This window comes from Scyliorhinus canicula, chromosome 19 (assembly GCF_902713615.1).
Source record: "Scyliorhinus canicula chromosome 19, sScyCan1.1, whole genome shotgun sequence".
In the NCBI taxonomy this organism is placed as follows: Eukaryota; Metazoa; Chordata; class Chondrichthyes; order Carcharhiniformes; family Scyliorhinidae; genus Scyliorhinus; species Scyliorhinus canicula.
In genome coordinates this window covers 47,736,073-47,755,247 of record NC_052164.1, presented here as the reverse complement: position 1 = coordinate 47,755,247, position 19,175 = coordinate 47,736,073, and the positions used below count along the sequence as shown (strand labels likewise).

Genomic DNA, 19,175 nt, shown 5'->3' with positions numbered 1-19,175 from the left:
CGCCGCCACCGCCGGGCTCGTGGTAAACCTCTTAGGGGAGAGAGGCAACGGCGCCGTCACCATGGCACCCAGGCTGGTACCTCTACATGACGCCATCTCCATTCTTTTCCACGCCGCCCCTCCCCCCTCCATCAACCATTTACGCACCATTGACACATTGGCCGCCCAATAGTACCCCAGAAGGTTGGGCAGCGCCAGCCCGCCTCTATCCCTCCCTCGCTCCAGGAACACCCTCTTCACTCTCGGAGTCCCATGTGCCCACACAAAGCTCAAAATACTGCTAGTCACTCTCCTAAAGAAGGCCCTGGGGATAAAGATGGGCAGGCACTGAAAGAGGAACAAGAACCTCGGAAGCACCGTCATTTTGACGGACTGTACCCTCCCCGCCAACGATAATGGCAGCATGTCCCACCTCTTGAACTCCTCCTCCATCTGATCTACAAGTCTGGTGAAATTATGTTTGTGAAGAGTCCCCCAGTCCCTGGCCACCTACACCCCCAGGTACCTAAAGCTCTCCCCTTCCCGCCTCAGCGGGAGCCTACCAATTCCTTCCTCCTGGTCTCCAGGGTGCACCACAAACACCTCACTTTTGCCTAAATTTAATTTATAACCTGAAAAACTCCCAAACTCAGCTAGCAGCTCCATCACCCCCAGCATCCCTCCCACCGGGTCCGCCACGTACAGTAACAGGTCATCGGCATACAACGACACCCTATGTTCCTCCCCACCTTGCACCAAGCCCCTCCACCTCTCTGAATCCCTCAACGCCATCGCCAGCGGCTCGATTGCCAGTGCAAACAACAAGGGGGACAGGAGGCAACCCTGCCTGGTCCCTCGGTAAAGCCGGAAGTACTCCAACCTCCTCCCATTCGTGGCCACGCACGCCATCGGGGTCTCATATAGCAGCCTTACCCATCTAATGAACCCTTCACCAAATCCAAACCTCCCCAACACCTCCCATAGGTACCCCCACTCCACTCTATCGAAGGCCTTCTCCGCATCCAGTGCCACCACTATCTCTGCCTCCCCCTCAATCGCCGGCATCATGATGACATTCAACAATCTCCGCACATTCGTGTTCAGCTGCCTTCCCTTCACAAAACCTGTCTGGTCCTCGTGCACAACCCCTGGCATACAGTCCTCTATCCTGGTGGCCAGGATTTTTGCCAGCACCTTAGCATCCACGTTGAGTAGAGATATGGGGCTGTATGAACCACACTGCTGGGGGTCCTTGTCCCTCTTTAAAAATTAACGAGATCAGCGCCCGCGACATCGTCGGGGGCAAAGTCCCCCCTTCCCACGCTTCATTGAGTGTCCGCACCAGCAAGGGGCCCACTAGGTCCACAAACGTTTTATAAAATTCCACCGGGAACCCATCCAGGCCCGGTGCCTTCCCTGACTGCATCTGCCCGATCCCCTTAACTAGCTCCTCCAGCTCAATCGGCGCACACAACCCCTCCACCTTCTCCTCCTGCACCTTCGGGAAAGAAAGCCCGTCGAGGAACCTCTCCATTCCCCTCCTCTCCCCCGTTGGCTCCGACCGGTACAGTTCCCCGTAAAAGTCCTTGAATACCTAATTCACCTCTACCCCCTTCCGCACCACATTCCCACTCTTGTCTCTCACTCCAGCAATTTCCTTAGCCGCATCCCGCTTGCGGAGCTGATGAGCCAGCATCCTACTTGCCTTTTTACCATGTTCGTACACTGCCCCTTGTGCCTTCCTCCACTGTGCCTCCGCCTTTCTAGTGGTCAGCAAATCAAATTTAGCCTGCAGGCTGCGCCTCTCCCCCAACAGTCCCTCCTCTGGTGCCTCTGCATACCTCCTGTCCACCTCCAGCATCTTTCCCACCAGTCTATCCCTCTCACTCCTCTCGCTCCTCTCCCTGTGTGCCCGGATGGATATCAGCTCCCCACGAATTACTGCCTTCAGGGCATCCCAGACCGTCCCCACCTGAACCTCCTCCGTATCATTCACCTCGAGGTACCCCTCAATACTTGCCCGGACCCTCCTACACACCTCCTCCTCCGCCAACAACCCCACATCCAACCGCCACAACGGGCGCTGATCCCGCACCTCCCCCATCTCCAACTCTATCCAATGCGGAGGGTGGTCGAAGATTGCAATGGCCGAATACTCGGCCTCCTCCACTCTCGGAATCAGTCCCCTACTCACCACGAAGAAGTCTATCCGAGAGTAGACCCTATGTACGTGGGAGAAGAAAGAGTACTCGCGTGCCCTCGGCCTCACAAACCTCCATGGATCCACCCCACCCATCTGGTCCATATACCCTGGACCGATCCAGTGAAGGATCCAACACCGTATTGAAGCCATGATCAGACCTCGCGCCTCCAGATCCGGGACCCGTCCCAACATACGCCTCATAAAGCCCGAATCGTCCCAATTTGGGGCATACACACTAGCAAGTACCACCTTCTCTCCTTGTAGCCTGCCCCTAACCATAACATACCTACCCCCCTTATCCGCCACCACCTCCGATGCCTCAAACAACACATTTTTCCCCACCAGAATCGGCACTCCCCGGTTCTTCACATCCAACCCAGAGTGGAAAACCTGCCCCACCCATCCCTTCCTCAGGCGGACCTGGTCCGCCACCTTCAGGTAGGTCTCCTGAAGCATTGCCACATCTCCTTTAGCCCCTTCAGATGGGTAAGTACCCTCGACCGCTTCACCAGCCCATTCAACCCTCTCGCATTCCGGGTGACCAACCGGATCAGAGGGCGTCCCGCCCCCCTCCCCCGTCGACTAGCCATAGCCCGTTGACTGCCCGCCCCAGGCCAGTACCCCCTGCCCGACCCAGTCCCCACAGCGACAACACCTCACCTCTGTCCCCCCAGTCCCCACCAGCTCCTTCCTGACCCTACCAGCAGCAACCCGGTATTCCCCCTTCCCCCCCCCTCCCTTCCCCCTCCAGGCTAGGAACCCTCCCAGCCGCGAACCGTCCTCCATTGTACTTCCGTGGGTCAGCTAACTTCTGCTGACCCCGGAAACTCCCGCCAATAACCCGACCCCTCCCAAAGTGAGATCATCCCCCAATCTATCCCTCCTCCAGGCACCGCTCCAGCGCGGGGAAGAACCAGTTAAGGCCCCGCCTCCCCCCGTCATCGTCTCCGCCCCCCAGCGCGGGAAACCAGAGGAAAGCCCGCGCTTTCACACTGCCCCACCACACCCTTCTGACGCAGCTCCCAAATACCAGCCCCACTCCATACCCCCAACCCGACATAGAATCCAACAAACCCCCCCAACCCTCCCCGCAAGATACAAAACTCAAACAATGCCCCACATCAAAAAAATCATAACAGAACAACACCCCCATAAATAACCATATTGAAATTGCAAAGGTACAATAAAAACAAAAAAAAAACACAGCAACAGCAGGAACCAGCAATAAAGCATTACAACCAACCCCGCAACCCCCAACCCCTAGTTCAAGTCCAGTTTCTCCGTCCGCACGAAGGCCCACGCCTCCTCCGGGGAATCGAAATAGTAATGCCGGTCCGAATAAGTTACCCACAGGCGCGCGGGCTGCAACATTCCGAACGTTATCTTTTTCCTGTAAAGCACCTCTTTCGTCCGATTAAATCCGGACCGCCGCTTAGCCACCTCCGCACTCCAATCCTGGTAGATCCGTACTACCCCATTCTCCCAATTACTGCTCTTCACCTTCTTGGCCCAGCGCAGCACACACTCCCGATCACTGAACCGGTGGAACCTCACCAGCACCGCACGCGGGGGTTCATTCTCCTTAGGCCTCCTGGCCAGTACTCTGTGTGCTCCCTCCAGCTCCAAGGGCAGATGGAAAGACCCGGCCCCCACTAGCGAGTTCAGCATTGTAGCCACGTAGGTTGTCAGGTCCGACCCCTCCAGCCCCTCCGCAAGGCCCAAGATCCGCAGGTTTTTCTGCCTCATGCGGTGATCAAGCTCCTCGAAGCGTTCCTGCCACTTCTTGTGGAGTGCCTCGTGCCCCTCTACCTTACTCACGAGGACCACGGCCTCCTCCTCTCGTTCAGTGGCCTGCGTCTGCAACTCCTTGATGGCAGCACCCTGGGTCATCTGAATCTCCGACAGCCTTCGGTTCGTTTCCTGCAGAGAGCTCAGTACCTCAGCCTTGAAGTCTGTAAAGCAGCGCAGGAGAGCAGCTTGTTGCTCCTGGGCCCACAGCCTCCACTCCTCTGGAGCTCCGCCGGCCGCCATCTTGGATTCCTTCCCCCGTTTTTTTCTGGGGAGCTGCTGCCGTTTTTTCCCCCTTTCCACTCCGAGTTCGAGTCATGGACTGCGGGGAAAGTCGATCAGCAGACCTTCTCCCACCGGGAGACGTCGAAAAATTTCCGTTTTGGGCTCTAAAAGGAGTCGAAAAGTCCGTTTAAAACGGGAGCTCCCAAATGTGTGGCTTCCTACGTCATCACCGCCACCGGAAGTCTATATAATACAAATCTTAAAGTACATAATCATCCAATCAACATATTATCATGATCATATGCATGAAAGTTTTGTACTTTTTAACAGAGGTAATCACTCATTGCATATAGCAATACAAGGTAACAGGCAAACTCCAGGACAGCAGAAACCAACAGATGTAAAGTATTAAATTATTGCTAGTTGTTAATGTAAACATATACAATTCATATTAAAACAAAATTGAATAACAAGTTTAGAATGTGGTTCTGCCACTACTATATAGGTCAACAGTCAGAAACTAGGAAGAGGCTAGGAATCCTTTGATGAATACTCATCGCTCAACTCTCCAAAGCCTGTCCACCATCTCCAAGGCACAAGTCAGGAGTGTGGTGAAAAACTCTCTCCTTGCCTGGATGAGTGCAGTTCGAACAACACTTAAGAACACTTAAGAAGCTCAGCACTATCCAGGACAAAGTGGCCTGCTTGATTGCCACCTCTTCCCTAAACATTCACTCTCTCCACCACTAATGCACAGTGGAAGCAGTGTGTACCATCTACAAGATGCACTGCAGGAACTCACAAAGGTTCTTTACAGAAAACCATCCAACACCACAACCACTACCATATAGAAGGACAAGAGACAGATGGGAACAACAACACCTCTAAGTTCTCCTCTAAGTCACTCATCACCTTGACTTAGAAATATATTGCTGTTCCTTCACTGACGCCGGGTCAAAATCCTGAAACTCCATGCCGAACAGTTTCCTAACCTACACCATCTGGGCTCCAGCAGTTCAAGAAGGCAGCCCACCACCACTTTCTCAAGAGCAATTAAGGATGGGTAATAAATGCTGGCCCAGCTAGCAACACCTAAATCCAATGAATAAAGAAAATTGGAATGTGCTATAACAAAATGATAGCTATGTACTTGGCAGTAAAATCTGGAATGTCGCTATATTATTCCACACGTCATCTCTTAATCTCAGCAAGACATTTCAAAAAGGTCCACAAAAAAAGGCATATCTTTGTATGCAGGGCAGATCACTTCAGACCATGTTTTTGCATCCTCTGGTACCCAGGAAGGGGGCCCCTGCTGAGAACCACCTCCTACTCTTGCTGCCAACCCCTCTCCAGCCATCATTTAGCTGTGTCCTGGAGTCCAATGACAATAGTAGGTTTCCAGTTATGACATGCCTTAGCTAAAAGAGGGTTTTCACTGGCTCTCCAGCTGGCGGTCAAGACTCCTGTCGCCTTCGGTAAATACTACACTTGGATCCGGGAAGGAAAGATTCTGCACCAGGAGTACAACCTTACAAAATCATACTCAGAAACAGTAAAAGTACCGATAGTCGCAATAAATGACTAATAGTCACAACTTGTATTTTATGCATATGTTATTTCAAACATAGATCTATACTCTTACCTGCTACAGAATTTGGTCGAGGCATCAGGTACAGAGGGATGGAGTGGACAGACTGAGATGAGACGGTCTCCAGGTTTCTCTCTGGGAATTTATTCAGGCTGAATGTGGAGCCAGATATATTTTCATCCACTCGATATAGGCAGGAATCCAAGGCAGATTTTTGAACATGCCAGGGCTTAACGTTTGTCCTGGAACTTGATTCCTTACTACTTTCTCCGCCATACTTGGTACGTTCCACATTTTCTGAATAGCTTGTCAAAGTTGCTACAGATTGGAAAGAAATGAAACAATTTATTACGGTGAAGCTATTGAAATTAATTAGCAGTTTTCTGAACAAACCTAATTTGAAAACACAAAATGCAGTTGTTCATAAGATATCGGAGCAGAATTAGGCCATATATATTACATAGAATTTACAGTGCAGAAGGGGGCCATTCAGCCCATCGAGTCTGCACCGGCTCTTGGAAAGAGCACCCTACCCAAGGTCAACACCTCCACCCTATCCCCCTAACCCAGTAACCCCACCCAACACTAAGGCCAATTTTGGACACTAAGGGCAATTTATCATGGCCAATCCACCTAACCTGCACATCTTTGGACTGTGGGAGGAAACCGGAGCACCCGGAGGAAACCCACGCACACACGGGGAGGATGTGCAGACTCCACACAGACAGTGACCCAAGCCGGAATCGAACCTGGGACCCTGGAGCTGTGAAGCGATTGTGCTATCCACAATGCTACCGTGCTGCCCAAATGCGGCCCATCGAGTCTGCTCCTCATTCTATCATGGCTGATATGTTCCTCATCTGTTATCTACAATGCTAAGCGAAGAGCTGGATTGCAAAATCAGCCAGAGCATCTTCTCCCTGGAACACATGATCTAGGAGTAGGCAATTTAGCCTCCCGAGCCTAACACCTTTAATATGATCATGGCTGATCCCATCCTGGCTTCAACTCCATTGTCCTGCCCGTTCTCCATAACCCTTCAACCCATTACCAAATAAAAATGTCTAATTCCTCCTTAAATTTACTCACTGTCCCTGTATCCACTGCACTCTGGGGTAGCGAATTCCACAGATTCACAACCCTTTGGGAGAATTAGTTTCTCCTCAAATCTGTTATAAACTTGCTACCTATTATTCTAAGATTATGACTCTCATTTTAGAATGCCCCACAAAGGAAGCATCTGCTCCACATATACGTTATCCATACCTTGTAGCATTTTGTACACCTTGATTTGACCCCTCTCATTCTTATAAACTTGAGAGAGTATAGGTTCAATCACTCCTCATATGGAAAACCCCTCATCTCTGGAATCAATCTAGTGAACCTCCTCTGAACTGTCTCAATGCCTCTACATCTTTCCTCAAATAAGGGGACTAAACCTGCACAGTACTCCAGGTGCGGTCTTACCAATGCCTTGTATAGTTTACCTTTATACTCAATTCCTTTTGCTACAAATGCCAACATTCCATTTGCTTTTCAGATTATCTGCTGCACCTGCATGCTCATTTTCTGTGAGTCATGCACAAGGACACCCAGATCTCTCTGCATCGGAGCAATTTACTGTCCCATCTATTTTTCTGTCAGCTGCGAATTTGGCTATAGAACCTTCTATCCCTGTATCCAAGTCATTAATATAGATTGTAAATAGCTGGGCCCAAGGACCGAACCCCACTAGTTACATCGTGCCATCTAGAAAAAGACCCATTTATCTCGGTCTCCTGTCCGTCAGCCAGTCTGCCATCAAAGCTAATAAATTACCCCTAACCCATGTGATCTCACCATGTGAATTAACCTTCTGTGCGGCACCTTATTAAACACCTTCTGGAAGTCCAGATATACTACATCTACAGGTTCCCCATTATCCACTTTGTTTGTTACAACTTCGAAGAGTTCAAGCAAATTAATATAACATGATTTGCCCTTCATAAAACCATGCTGACTCTGACGGATGGCGCGTTGGCTTTACAAATGTCCTGACATTACGTCCTTCATAATTGATTCCAACAATTTTCCAACAACAGATGTTAAACTAACAGGTCTGTAATTTCCCACATTCTGCCTCCCTCCCTTTTTGAATAAGAGCATAACGTTAACATTTTTCCAATCCACTGGAATCTTTCCCATGTCAATGGAATTTTGGAATATTATAACCAATGGAATATTATAACCTCTCCTGCCACTTTTTTCAACACCCTAGGATGTAGGCCATCAGGCCCTGGGGCCTTGTCTTCCCTCAATCCCAAGAGTTTGTTGAGTACCGTTTCCCTATTGATGCTGATTGTTCCAAGTTCCACCCTTTCTTGATTACCTCGGAATTGCCCGTTCCAATAGGAATAGTACTAATGTCCTCCACCGTGAAAACTGAGGCAAAGTATTGATTTAACATCTCTGCCATTTCTGTGTTCCCCACTATTAACTCACCAGTTTCATCTTCTAAGGGGCCAACATTCACCTTATTCTCTCTTCTCTTTTATGTACCTGTAGAAGCTCTTGCTATCCTTTTTAGATATTTTGTGCTGGGTTTTTTTTGTAATTTACTTTAGCTCTTTTTATTACTTTCTTAGAAGCCCTTAGTTTATGTTTGAAAGTATCCCGGTCTTCCAGTTTGCCACTGACCTTTGCAATATGATAGAACTTAGTTTTTGACTTTATAATGTCCTTGACCTCCTTATTGAGCCATGGATCTTCTTTTTATTCCTCTTCCCACCTTTCTTCCCCACTGGGATATATTTTAGTTGTGAGGAATTGAGTATCTCCTTAAACAACTGTCACCGCTCATCAGCTGCCCTACCTTTTAGTCTTCCTGCCCAGTCTGTACAGGCCAAACGTGTCCTTAAGCCCAGGTAATTTCCTTTGTTTAATTCCAGAACACTAGTGTGAGTCTCTACTTTCTCGCCCCCAAACGGAATTTTGAATTGGATCCAGATTTTAGTCTGCATAAGTTCTCGAGTCTTCCACCTTTGCTATTTTTCTAAAAATAGGAATGTTGGCTTGCAATACATCTCATTTAGGAATTCAGAACAGCCCTAATGTAAATGCAAATCAAACAATTCAGGGTTAATTACAGTTAAAAGGAAACCAGGGCAGGATTCTCTCAGTCCACACCAGGGCGGAGAATCAGGCCGGGCGGGAATCGTGCAACGCCGTGCCGCCGATTCTCCGGAGAATCGCCGCCATTGGCGCCAGTCGGGGGGCGTTCTACGCGCTCCCCCACCGATTCTCCGCCCGAGATGGGTCGAGCAGCCGCACAAAAAATCCGAGTCCCGCCGGAGGCGTCCACGTGTGGTCTTACCCGGCGGGACCTCGGCATGCATGCATCCGGGGCGGCCTGGCCCGGGGGGGGGGGGGCTCCGCTGTGGCCTGGATCGGAGCCTACCGATTGGTGGGCCAGCCTCTCGGGCTGGGGGCCTCTTTTGCTCCGCGCCAGCCCCTGTAGCCCTACGCCATGTTGCGTCGGGGCCGGCACGGAGAATGGAGCCACTGCGCATTGCCGCTGGTCGCACTGTGCATGCGCGCATTGCCACCGGTCACAGTGCGCATGCACAGACCCGTGGCGCTCAATTGACTCCGGCTCCGGCAGCTGGAGCGCCGTGGGTTGCTCCAGTGCCATGCTGGCCGCCTGTAGGAGTCAGAATTGCTGCTCCTGAGAGCATGTTGACACCAACGTGATATGCGACGGCGTTTACGATGGCATCAACACTTAACCTCATGATCAGAGAATCCCGCCCCCTGTGTTGATCTCACAATGTCAGACTTAGAAATATGAAAAAAATTCAACAATGGATGATCCATCTCTGGACCGCTTGGTAAAGACAGAATGCCTATACCTGTCTCAATAAAATGTATTTTTTTCTTTAATTAATAGATTTAGAGTACGCAATTCTTTTATTTTCCAAGGAAGGGGCAATTTAGCATGGCCAATTCACCTACCCTGCACATCTTTTTGGGTTGTGGGTGTGAGACCCACGCAGACACGGGCAGAATGTGCAAACTCCACATGGACAGTGACCAGGTGCTGGGATCGAATCCGGTTCCTCGGCGCCATGAGGCAGCAGTGCTAACCACTGCATCACCATGCTGCCCCTCAATTTATTAAAATTGTGTATGTAGTTCCCATATAGAAGGCTAGTGGCAATTGATAAACATGTGGGGTTTATTGATGGATCCAGCAAGTCTGGAGAATGAGCAAAAAAATTCATTAGAGATATAAATTACTCATGGACATGACAAAATCAAAGTGTGTTTTGGGGGTAGGATAATTACTTTGCATTTCTGATTTAGAACATCCAAAAGCATGGCACCTTGTCATGGTGATATGCTGTGGGAGTTAGAAGGTCTCATGTTTAATTTATCTGGGAGTTTCTCACAGAGGTCAGTTGCATATTTGGTTTGGTGTAGGTTGGAGCTCAGTTGGAATTGAGAGAGGAAAAGAAACTGGAATATTTGCCTAGCTTGAAGCCCGAGGAAGAAATCACAGTGAAGGGCAAAATTAATTTAGTTTGAGCGATTAGCCTCGAAAATGCTGTAAAGAAACTGTGGGAGCAGATGCAGTAAAAGCAAGCTTTCAGTCCAAAGTCAAAGGTGGCAGTGGAATCCTCACAAGGAGAAATAACTCACAGTCCAATACCAGACTGGGAAGTTGAGGAGAAATTGAAGTGAATTCTGGAGGGTTGTGGCATATCTTTGAGTTGACCCATGAAGAAGTGAATGGATGTTCAAGACTTTGCAATATTAGGGAACTCAACTTGAGGCAAGTAGAAGTAGATTCATAGCATAAGTAGTTATAAATTATATGGCTGCATTATGTGGTAGGGCAGAGCGATTTACCTTGCCCCCACCCCCCAAACAAAAAAAGCCATAGAGCAACAATAATGTGCTCTTAGAGACTTCAACAAGTAATGACTGGAACTTCCGCCCCTCTCAGTAGGACGAGTTCCCACCCAGCTGTAGATGCCCCGGCAGTACCATGACTCAGTAGTGGGTGCTGCTGGGTCTGCATGCAGTCCCACAATGTGGAACACAATGGGTCATGGAGGACCTGGACTCTGGAAAGTCCAGGAGTTTTGGATGGGGAGGAACAAGGTATCATTTGGAGAAAGGATGCCCCTGATGCACACACAACACCCCAGAAAGAATGTAAACCCCTTTCTTACCACTTTTGTTTACATCAGACGGCAAAAATGCAGACTCCCCACTCTTGCCCGCCTGTCTACCCCAAACATATTATGGCATGGTCAGCGTAATATTAGGGTCAAGTGGTTTTTTAACAACCTCCGTTTCTCATGAATGATTCCTTTAAAAAATAGTGGGTGGGCTGCCGACTTTTGTACCTGCTCACTTGCCGTATTATGGGAAAAATACATGTTGGCATCAGGTTCATGACTCACCATTTCCATGGTGAATTTTACATGTTCATGGAGTGGTAGCATTCCCGAATTGTAAACCTTAAAATCTAGCCACAGTGTTAAATTTGCAGTACTTGCTTTCTTTAAGTTTTCTTAGATAAAGTTTGTATTTGTTCAAAGACATGAAATCTTGTGACATAACAAATAACAGAAAAAAAACTAAGGATTCAAATTTCTCTTTAAACATTAACAATATCAATCAACGGTAGGTAAATAGATTAGAGTTACAGATCAGTCATGATCTAACTGAATGGAGTAATGTGCTTGAGGCTGAATGGCCTATTCCTTTTCCTAATTCAATATCTGTTGAATGTGGAATATCCTAAATCCAGAAAAATCCTGTTTAATGTTGTTAAATACATTTTCTGATGACAATGGTAATGCTGATATTGCAGCCGCCCTCTCTCTCTCTCTCTCTCCCCCCCCCCCCTCCCCCCCCCCCCACCCCACACCCCCCCCACCCCACCCCCCCCCCCCCCCCCCCCCCCCACACACTCCCCAGTTAAAAATTGCATTTTTTTTCTTTTAACGAGCCAGGAAAGTACTGGAGAACATTTAGTCACAAAATTATTTAACCAAGAAGCATAACTTTCAGCATTCTGGGTGCTGATTAAAGAGAACTTCCAAGGTTCTAAAATACTTTAATGTGGTTAGAAATAATTACAGGAATGCTACCTTTTGTACAGAAGTTTCGCAGAGGCTACTTAATAGAAAACATTTTATGGCAAATTATTATTAATCTGACTTGGTTCCATTTATGCATTGAAAAACCGGGGGGGGAGAGAGGAGAGCATGCGGGAGTAGAGGATCCTGGAATAGCGCAGCACAGGATGCCATTCAGGCCATCAAGTCTTCACTGGTTCTTTGAAGAGCAATCCTGTTAGTCGCATTCCCCCACATTTTTCACATATACCTTCCTGCAATTTTTTCTCATTAACAAATTTTACCAATTATCTTTTAACGGCTACAATTGAATCTGTGTCCCATACCCTGTCAAGACAGGGGGCGCGATTCTCCGAAATGGAGACAGAGTGTTCGCACCGTCGTGAACTCTGTTGCGTTTCACGATGGAGCAAAACGGGCACGGGGACTACCGATTCTACGGCGCTGGAGCCTAGCCTCCCTTCCCAGTGCCAAATGGCCGCCGCACCAACCCGCGCATGCGCGGGGGACTTCTTCAGCGCGACGGCCCCGACGCAACATAGCGTGGGGGTTCAGGGGCTGGCCGCATAATAAAATAGGGCCGGGGCTGGAGAGGCCGGCCCGCCAATCGGTGGACCCTGATCGCGGGCCAGACCCCATCGTAGGCCCCCCCCTCCCGGTGAAGGAGCGCTTTTCCCCACCCTACAGGCCGCCCCCTGACACTTCGCGCAGAGTTCCCGCCAGCAGCGACCAGGTGTGAATGGCGCCGGGGGGGACTCTGCCGTTTCCACGCGGCCGCTCGGCCCATCAAGGCCAGAGAATCGACGGCACGGCCGTGGACAGTGGCCCACGGCCGGCGCTGCGCCAAACGCGCCAGCACAAATGGCGCCGATTGACCACCGCTGCGGGAAAAAATGGCACGAACGGTGATTCTCCCATACGGCGTGGCATGAGAGAACTGCGCCCTATGTATTCCAAATCCTTACCAAAATATATCACCTCACATTTTACTGCATTTAATTTTGTTGACTATGCATCTGCCCATTACACCCATCCCTCTATGTTCTCTTGAATGTATTACTATTTTTATCACTGTCAACTATATTTATACTTTTCACCTGCAAATTTCAAAACTGAGTCCTGAGTTGACAGATTTGTGGTCATTGATATATATGAAAAGCAGAGTGATTCGAATACTGAATCTTGGGTAACTTGATGTATGCCTCAGCCATTCACCACAACTCTATTTTTGACTGTGTGGTGGACTAGTGGTGGAGGGGTCGAGCCTCTTGACTGCTGTTGGAGCGACACTCATCCATGCAAGTGGAGAATATACCATCACATTCCTGACTTGTACCTTGAAGAGTGTGGACAGATTTTGCAGAGAGAGGAGGCGAGTTAGCACTGGAGAATTCCTAGCCACGGATCTAGTCCTGGAGCCACAATATTTTTCTGGCTGGTCCAATTCAGTTTTTGGTCAATGGTAACCATCAGAATGTAGATAGGGGGAGTTTAGCAATTATATTGCCATTGAATGTCAAGGGGAGATGGTTCGATTTTCTCTCCTTGGAGGTGGTCATTGCCTGGCACTTGCATGTTATGAATGTAATAATAATAATCTTTATTAGTGTCACAAGTAGGTTCACATTAACACTACAATGAAGTTAATGCGAAAAACCCCTAGTCGCCACACTCCAGCGTCTGTTCGGGTACACTGAGGGAGAATTCAAAACATCCAATTCACCTAACGAGCACATCTTTTGGGACTTGTCAGAGGATCACCCGGAGGAAACCCAAGCAGACACGGGGAGAGCGTGCAGAATCCACACAGACAGTGACCCAAGCCGGGAATCGAACTCGAGTCCCTGCCGCTGTGAAGCAACAGTGCTAACCACTGTGCTACCGTGCCGTGGCTGGCACATGGGAGCAATATCACCTGGAACTCTGCGTCTGACTTGAGGCTCTGAGCACCCTGAGGAGCAGGGACCGCCTGTTTTGCATCAGCAGCAAAGGCAGGCAAGCATGTGGAACTGCTGCTGCCTTGCCAAATCAAGCAGGCAGCTGCTTGGAAGAACTGGAGGTCAAATGAAGCAGAAAGTGAGGGCTCAGAACAGTGGTTACGAGGGGTCCACTCACCATCCTGACTTGGAAATATATCGTTGTTCCTTCACCGTCCCTGGGCAAAATCCTAGAACCCACTAATAGCGCTCTGGGTGCACTGACTGCAGTGATTCAAGAATGCAGCTCACCTAACTTCTCAAGGTTAATTAAGGATGGGAAATAAATGAGTGACACTCACATTCCATCTCCCATGAATGAATTTTTAAAAATCTGACTTCTCGCTGCCTCCTGTTCATTGACCCTCTGCAGCTTTCGTCAATCCTCTGCTGGCCCCTCACCTCTGCCCTCCTAACCCTGGTCACCTGCACATTGCCCCTATGCCTACTCAACAACCCATTCCCGGTCCCTCATCAACACCCACTCCACTCAACAACCGCTCACTGCCTTGCCCCCCCACCCCTATCACAACCCTTTGACACCCCTTCTCTACCTCAGAGTGGACACACCCCCGCCCCCAACCCCACTATCAATATATCCCTCAATGCTAGTAAAACTAAAGAGCTGGTCATTTGACTTCAGAAAGCAAAGCACTGTACACACCCGTCAGCATCAACGGGGCTGAGGTGGAGATGGTTCGCAGTTTCAAATTCCTAAGGGCACGCACCTCCAAAAATCTGTCCTGGTCCACCCATGTCGACGCTACCACCAAGAAAGTACAACAGCGCCTACACTTCCTCAGGAAACTAAGGAAATTCGGCATGTCCACATTAATGTTTATCAACTTTTACAGATGCACTATAGGCCGCATCCTATCTGGCTGCATCACGGCCTGGTATGGCAACTGCTCGGCTCAAGACCGCAAAAAGCTTCAGAGAGTCGTGAACAAAGCCCTGTCCATCACACAAACCTGCCTCCCATCCATCGTCTCCATCTACACCTCCCGCTGCCTGGGGAAAGCAGGCAGCATAATCAAAGACTCCTCCCACCCAGTCTATTCACTCTTTCAACTTCTCCCATCGGGCAGGAGATTCAAAAGTCTGAGAACACGCACAAACAGATTCACAAACAGCTTCTTCCCCACTGCTACCAGACCCCTAAACGACCCTCTTATGGACTGACCTCATTAACACTACACTTCACCCGATGCCGGTGTTATCTCATTACATTGTGTACCTTGTGTTGCCCTATTATGCACTCTCTTTTATTTCCTTTCCTTTTCTTGTACTAAATGATCTGCTGAGCTCCTCGCAGAAAAATACTTTTCACTGTACCTGGGTACACGTGACAATAAACAAATCCAACCTTTTCAGAGCCTGCGCTGTCCGCCTCATTTGACCACCTGGCTTTTAAAGGAGCTACCTGCTCAATTTGGTAAGGCAGCAGCAGCCCCCATCATCCCTAATGTACGCATGGAAAATCCAGCCCCTCAAGTCCGGAGGTACTCAGCCTGCTTAAACTGGTTATTGGAAGTCAATGATGATGATTTTCTGTTTCTTTTCACGTGCCTTCCAGCCCAGGAAGAAACAACAACCTAAATAGAGAAGAAATGTTTTTCCACCTTTAATTGCAAATTCTGGAGTTATCTAGGTAGTTTGTCATCATGCTGAGCAGCACACCCTTCAGATACGTACTGAGTAGCTAACCAAGTGGCGATAGGATATGGTATAATTGACCTTTTACAGGAGAGACCATCATTGTACCTTCTCGGGCAGGTTCCCAGATTTGGGTAGACAACATGGCAAAGAACTGCTTGCATGATTAATCTAATTTGGTCCACAAATTGTTGAAGACTTTTGCTTACGTGGTAGTATTGAGATGGATGGATTTGTAAGATGGATTCGGATATACCAGGGCACAACAAGGATAAATTTAGTTGAAGCTTAAAATTAGGACCATTTTTACATCACAATACACTTACATCTTTTTTTAAACTGATGGATGATTCTAATGCTGAAATAGCTATATTGCTTGGCCTACATTCTGGCAGAATCCATTATCAGGTACTCTTTTTCTGTGTAGGATAGATTTTCAAGGGTAATAATTTGATGCAAATGAAAGAGATAGAAGCAATTTAGTTGCAACATATTTTTAAGTGAGTATGAGGTGGATCCTTTCAGATTTCATGTTCAAAATGATTGACTCAAGAAGATTTGATTTCTTGTTACACTGAAGGGCTTAAACTGTGCCTTTTTATCTCAACTTCTTTTCAATCAAAATATTTAATGTCTAGTAATATAAAGGCTTCTGCAAATTTTAAGTTCCAAATAAACCCCGCCATGAAAACAATAGCAGTTCAATTATACAGGATAATGCACTGCCTAATTTGTTGACAAATAGAACATAGAACAGTACAGCACAGAACAGGCCCTTCGGCCCTCGATGTTGTGCCGAGCGGTGTCCGAAACCAAGATCAATCTCTCCCACTCCCTGTAATTCTGGTGTGCTCCATGTGCCTATCCAATAACCGCTTGAAAGTTCCTAAAGTGTCCGACTCCACTATCACAGCAGGCAGTCCATTCCACACCCTAACCACTCTCTAAGAACCTACCTCGGACATCGCTCCTATATCTCCCACCATGAATCTTATAGTTATGCCCCCTTGTAACAGCTACATCCACCCGAGGAAATAGTCTCTGAACGTCCACTCCCCCTCATCATCTTATTATTATAAACCTCTATTAAGTCGCGTCTCATCCTCCTCCGCTCCAAAGAGAAAAGCCCTAGCTCCCTCAACCTTTCCTCATAAGACCTATCCTGCAAACCAGGCAGCATCCTGGTAAATCTCCTTTGCACCCTTTCCAATGCTTCCTATAATGAGGACAACACATGCCATCCTTTGTAAAAACAAAATATATTCAAATACATTGACTGAATATGAATTGTGATGGAGTGGCTTCAGTTGCTTTAAATGTGGCCATGGCTAGTTTAAAGATTTTTACAATGAGGCTGAAAAGAATTAATAATTCTGTAGAGCTGGAGTGGGGGTTGCGATGCTGCAATCATTCATTACGGTCTTGTTAATTAATCCAATGGCTAACTGGAGCAGCTCAGTGATTTTAATGCTGAACCTGCAGCCAAAAGGTCTTTGATTTGAATCCTGGCCGGGTTTACTCAGCATTTTATTATTCCAATGTGGTGAGAATGAGTGTCACACATTGAGATGAGAGGAGAAAACAGAAGACTGAAAAATGCTTAACCACGTTGTCTCAGGGCCTGCCCATAAACACTCATTCTCTTGTTCGGACAACACTGAGCAGGGATATGCAGCTTTATATATTACTTTTTGAAAATGTACGTATTTTCAGTTACTTGTTTAATCTGCCTTGCCAGCTTCAAATATTTTCACATATATATTCCCAGGTCCCTCTGCGCCCCTTTAGATTTAAACTGATCAGTTAAATAGCATCTTCTGCCTGCCAAAATGCATCACTTCACACGCATTAAACTTCATCGGCCATTTTTCCACCCATTCTTGTAGCTATTCTTCTGAAGCCTACCACTATCCTCCTTATAATACTTGCAAGTTTTGTATTATCTGCAAATTTTTGAAATTGTACCCTGTATATCCAAGGAAACGTTGCAAACTTCTGTAGTGAGTAAATTGTTAGAAGGTATTCTGAGGGACAGGATCTGCAGGCGTTTAGACAGGCAAGGGATAATTAGGGAAAGGCAGCATGGCTTTGTAAGGGGAAAGTCATGTCGCACAAATTTTTTTTTTTTAAATAAACAATTTTATTGAGGTAGTTTTTGGCTTTATAAACAGTTACAGACATCATCAGAAAGGAAGCAAAAAAGGCAAAAATGTGCAAACATCCACGTACTTTCAATACTTCCATCGTAACATATTGCACAAGCCTGCTCCCCTCCCACCGGTACTACCCGCCATATTTTCCCTCCTACTCTACTCCCTCCTCCCCCCCCCCCCCCCCCCCCCCCCTCCCTGCTGACGCTCACTCTCCCGCAAAGAAGTCAATAAATGGTTGCCACCTCCGGGTGAACCCCTGCACAGATCCCCTCAAGGCGAACTTAATTTTTTCCATCCCCAGGAAACTCGACATGTCCGCAAGCCACCACTCAGTCTTCGGGGGCTTTGAGTCCCTCCACGCCAATAATATTCGTCGCCAGGCTATCAGGGAAGCAAAGGCCAACACATCGTCCTCTTTCTCCCCCTGGACGCCCGGGTCTTCCGAAACTCCAAAAGTTGCCACCCCTGGACTCATCACCACCCTTGTTTTTAGCACCTGGGACATGACCCCCGCAAATCCCTCCCAGTACCCCCTCAGCTCAGGGCATGCCCAAAACATGTGAACATGATTCGCTGGTCCTCCCGCGCACCTAGCGCATTTGTCCTCTATCCCGAAAAATTTGCTCATCCGAGCCACCGTCATATGGGCCCGGTGAACGACCTTAAATTGGATCAGCTCGAGCCTAGCACATGTCGCGGTCGAATTTACCCTACTCAGGGCCTCTGCCCACAGCCCATCCTCCATTTCCCTGCCTAGCTCCTCCTCCCATTTAAGTTTCAGTTCCTCTGTCTGGGACCCTTCCTCCCTCATGAGCACCTTATATATACCCGAGACTCTGCCCTCCCCTTCTTCCGTCCTAGAGACTATTCTGTCGAGGATCCCCATTGGCGGGAGGCGCGGGAAAGATGGGACCTGTCTACGAACAAAGTCCCGCAACTGTAGGTATCTAAAATCATTTCCCCTTACCAACCCAAATTTCTCCTCCAAGCTCCTCAAACTCGCGAAGCTCCCTTCCAGGAACATATCACCCACCCTTCCCGCCCCTGCTCGCCGCCATACTCGGAACCCCCCATCCATACTGCCGGGGGCAAACCGATGGTTGTCGCAGATTGGCGCCCAGACAGACGCCCCCATCTCCCCCACATGCCTCCTCCACTGGCCCCATATCCGCAGGGTCGCCACCACTACCGGGCTGGTGGTGTACTGCCGGCGGCAGCGGTAGAGGAGCCGTGACCAGGGCTTCCAAACTGGAGCCCCTGCACGAAGCCGCCTCCACCCGCTCCCAAATAGACCCCGTACCCACCATCCACTTCCTTATCATAACGATGTTGGCCGCCCAGTAATAATTGACCAGACTCGGCAAAGCCAGCCCTCCCTCGCTGCGGTTCCTCTCCAACATCGCCTTCTTCACCCGCGGAGACTTTCCTGCCCAGACAAAGCTCATGATCAGCCCGTTAACTCTTTTGAATAAGGAC

General features: G+C 48.6%; 1 protein-coding gene across 17 annotated transcripts in view; it reads right to left on the bottom strand.

Moving 5' to 3' along the window:
• tanc2a (tetratricopeptide repeat, ankyrin repeat and coiled-coil containing 2a) overlaps window positions 1-19,175 on the bottom strand; it is a 1,067,833-nt gene that overhangs the window by 329,762 nt on the left and 718,896 nt on the right. For all 17 annotated transcript variants that reach the window (XM_038778854.1, XM_038778853.1, XM_038778860.1 and 14 more), the window contains one exon: window positions 5,841-6,104. In XM_038778854.1, the coding sequence (XP_038634782.1) occupies window positions 5,841-6,104 (264 nt within the window). The remainder of the gene's footprint in view (window positions 1-5,840; window positions 6,105-19,175) is intronic.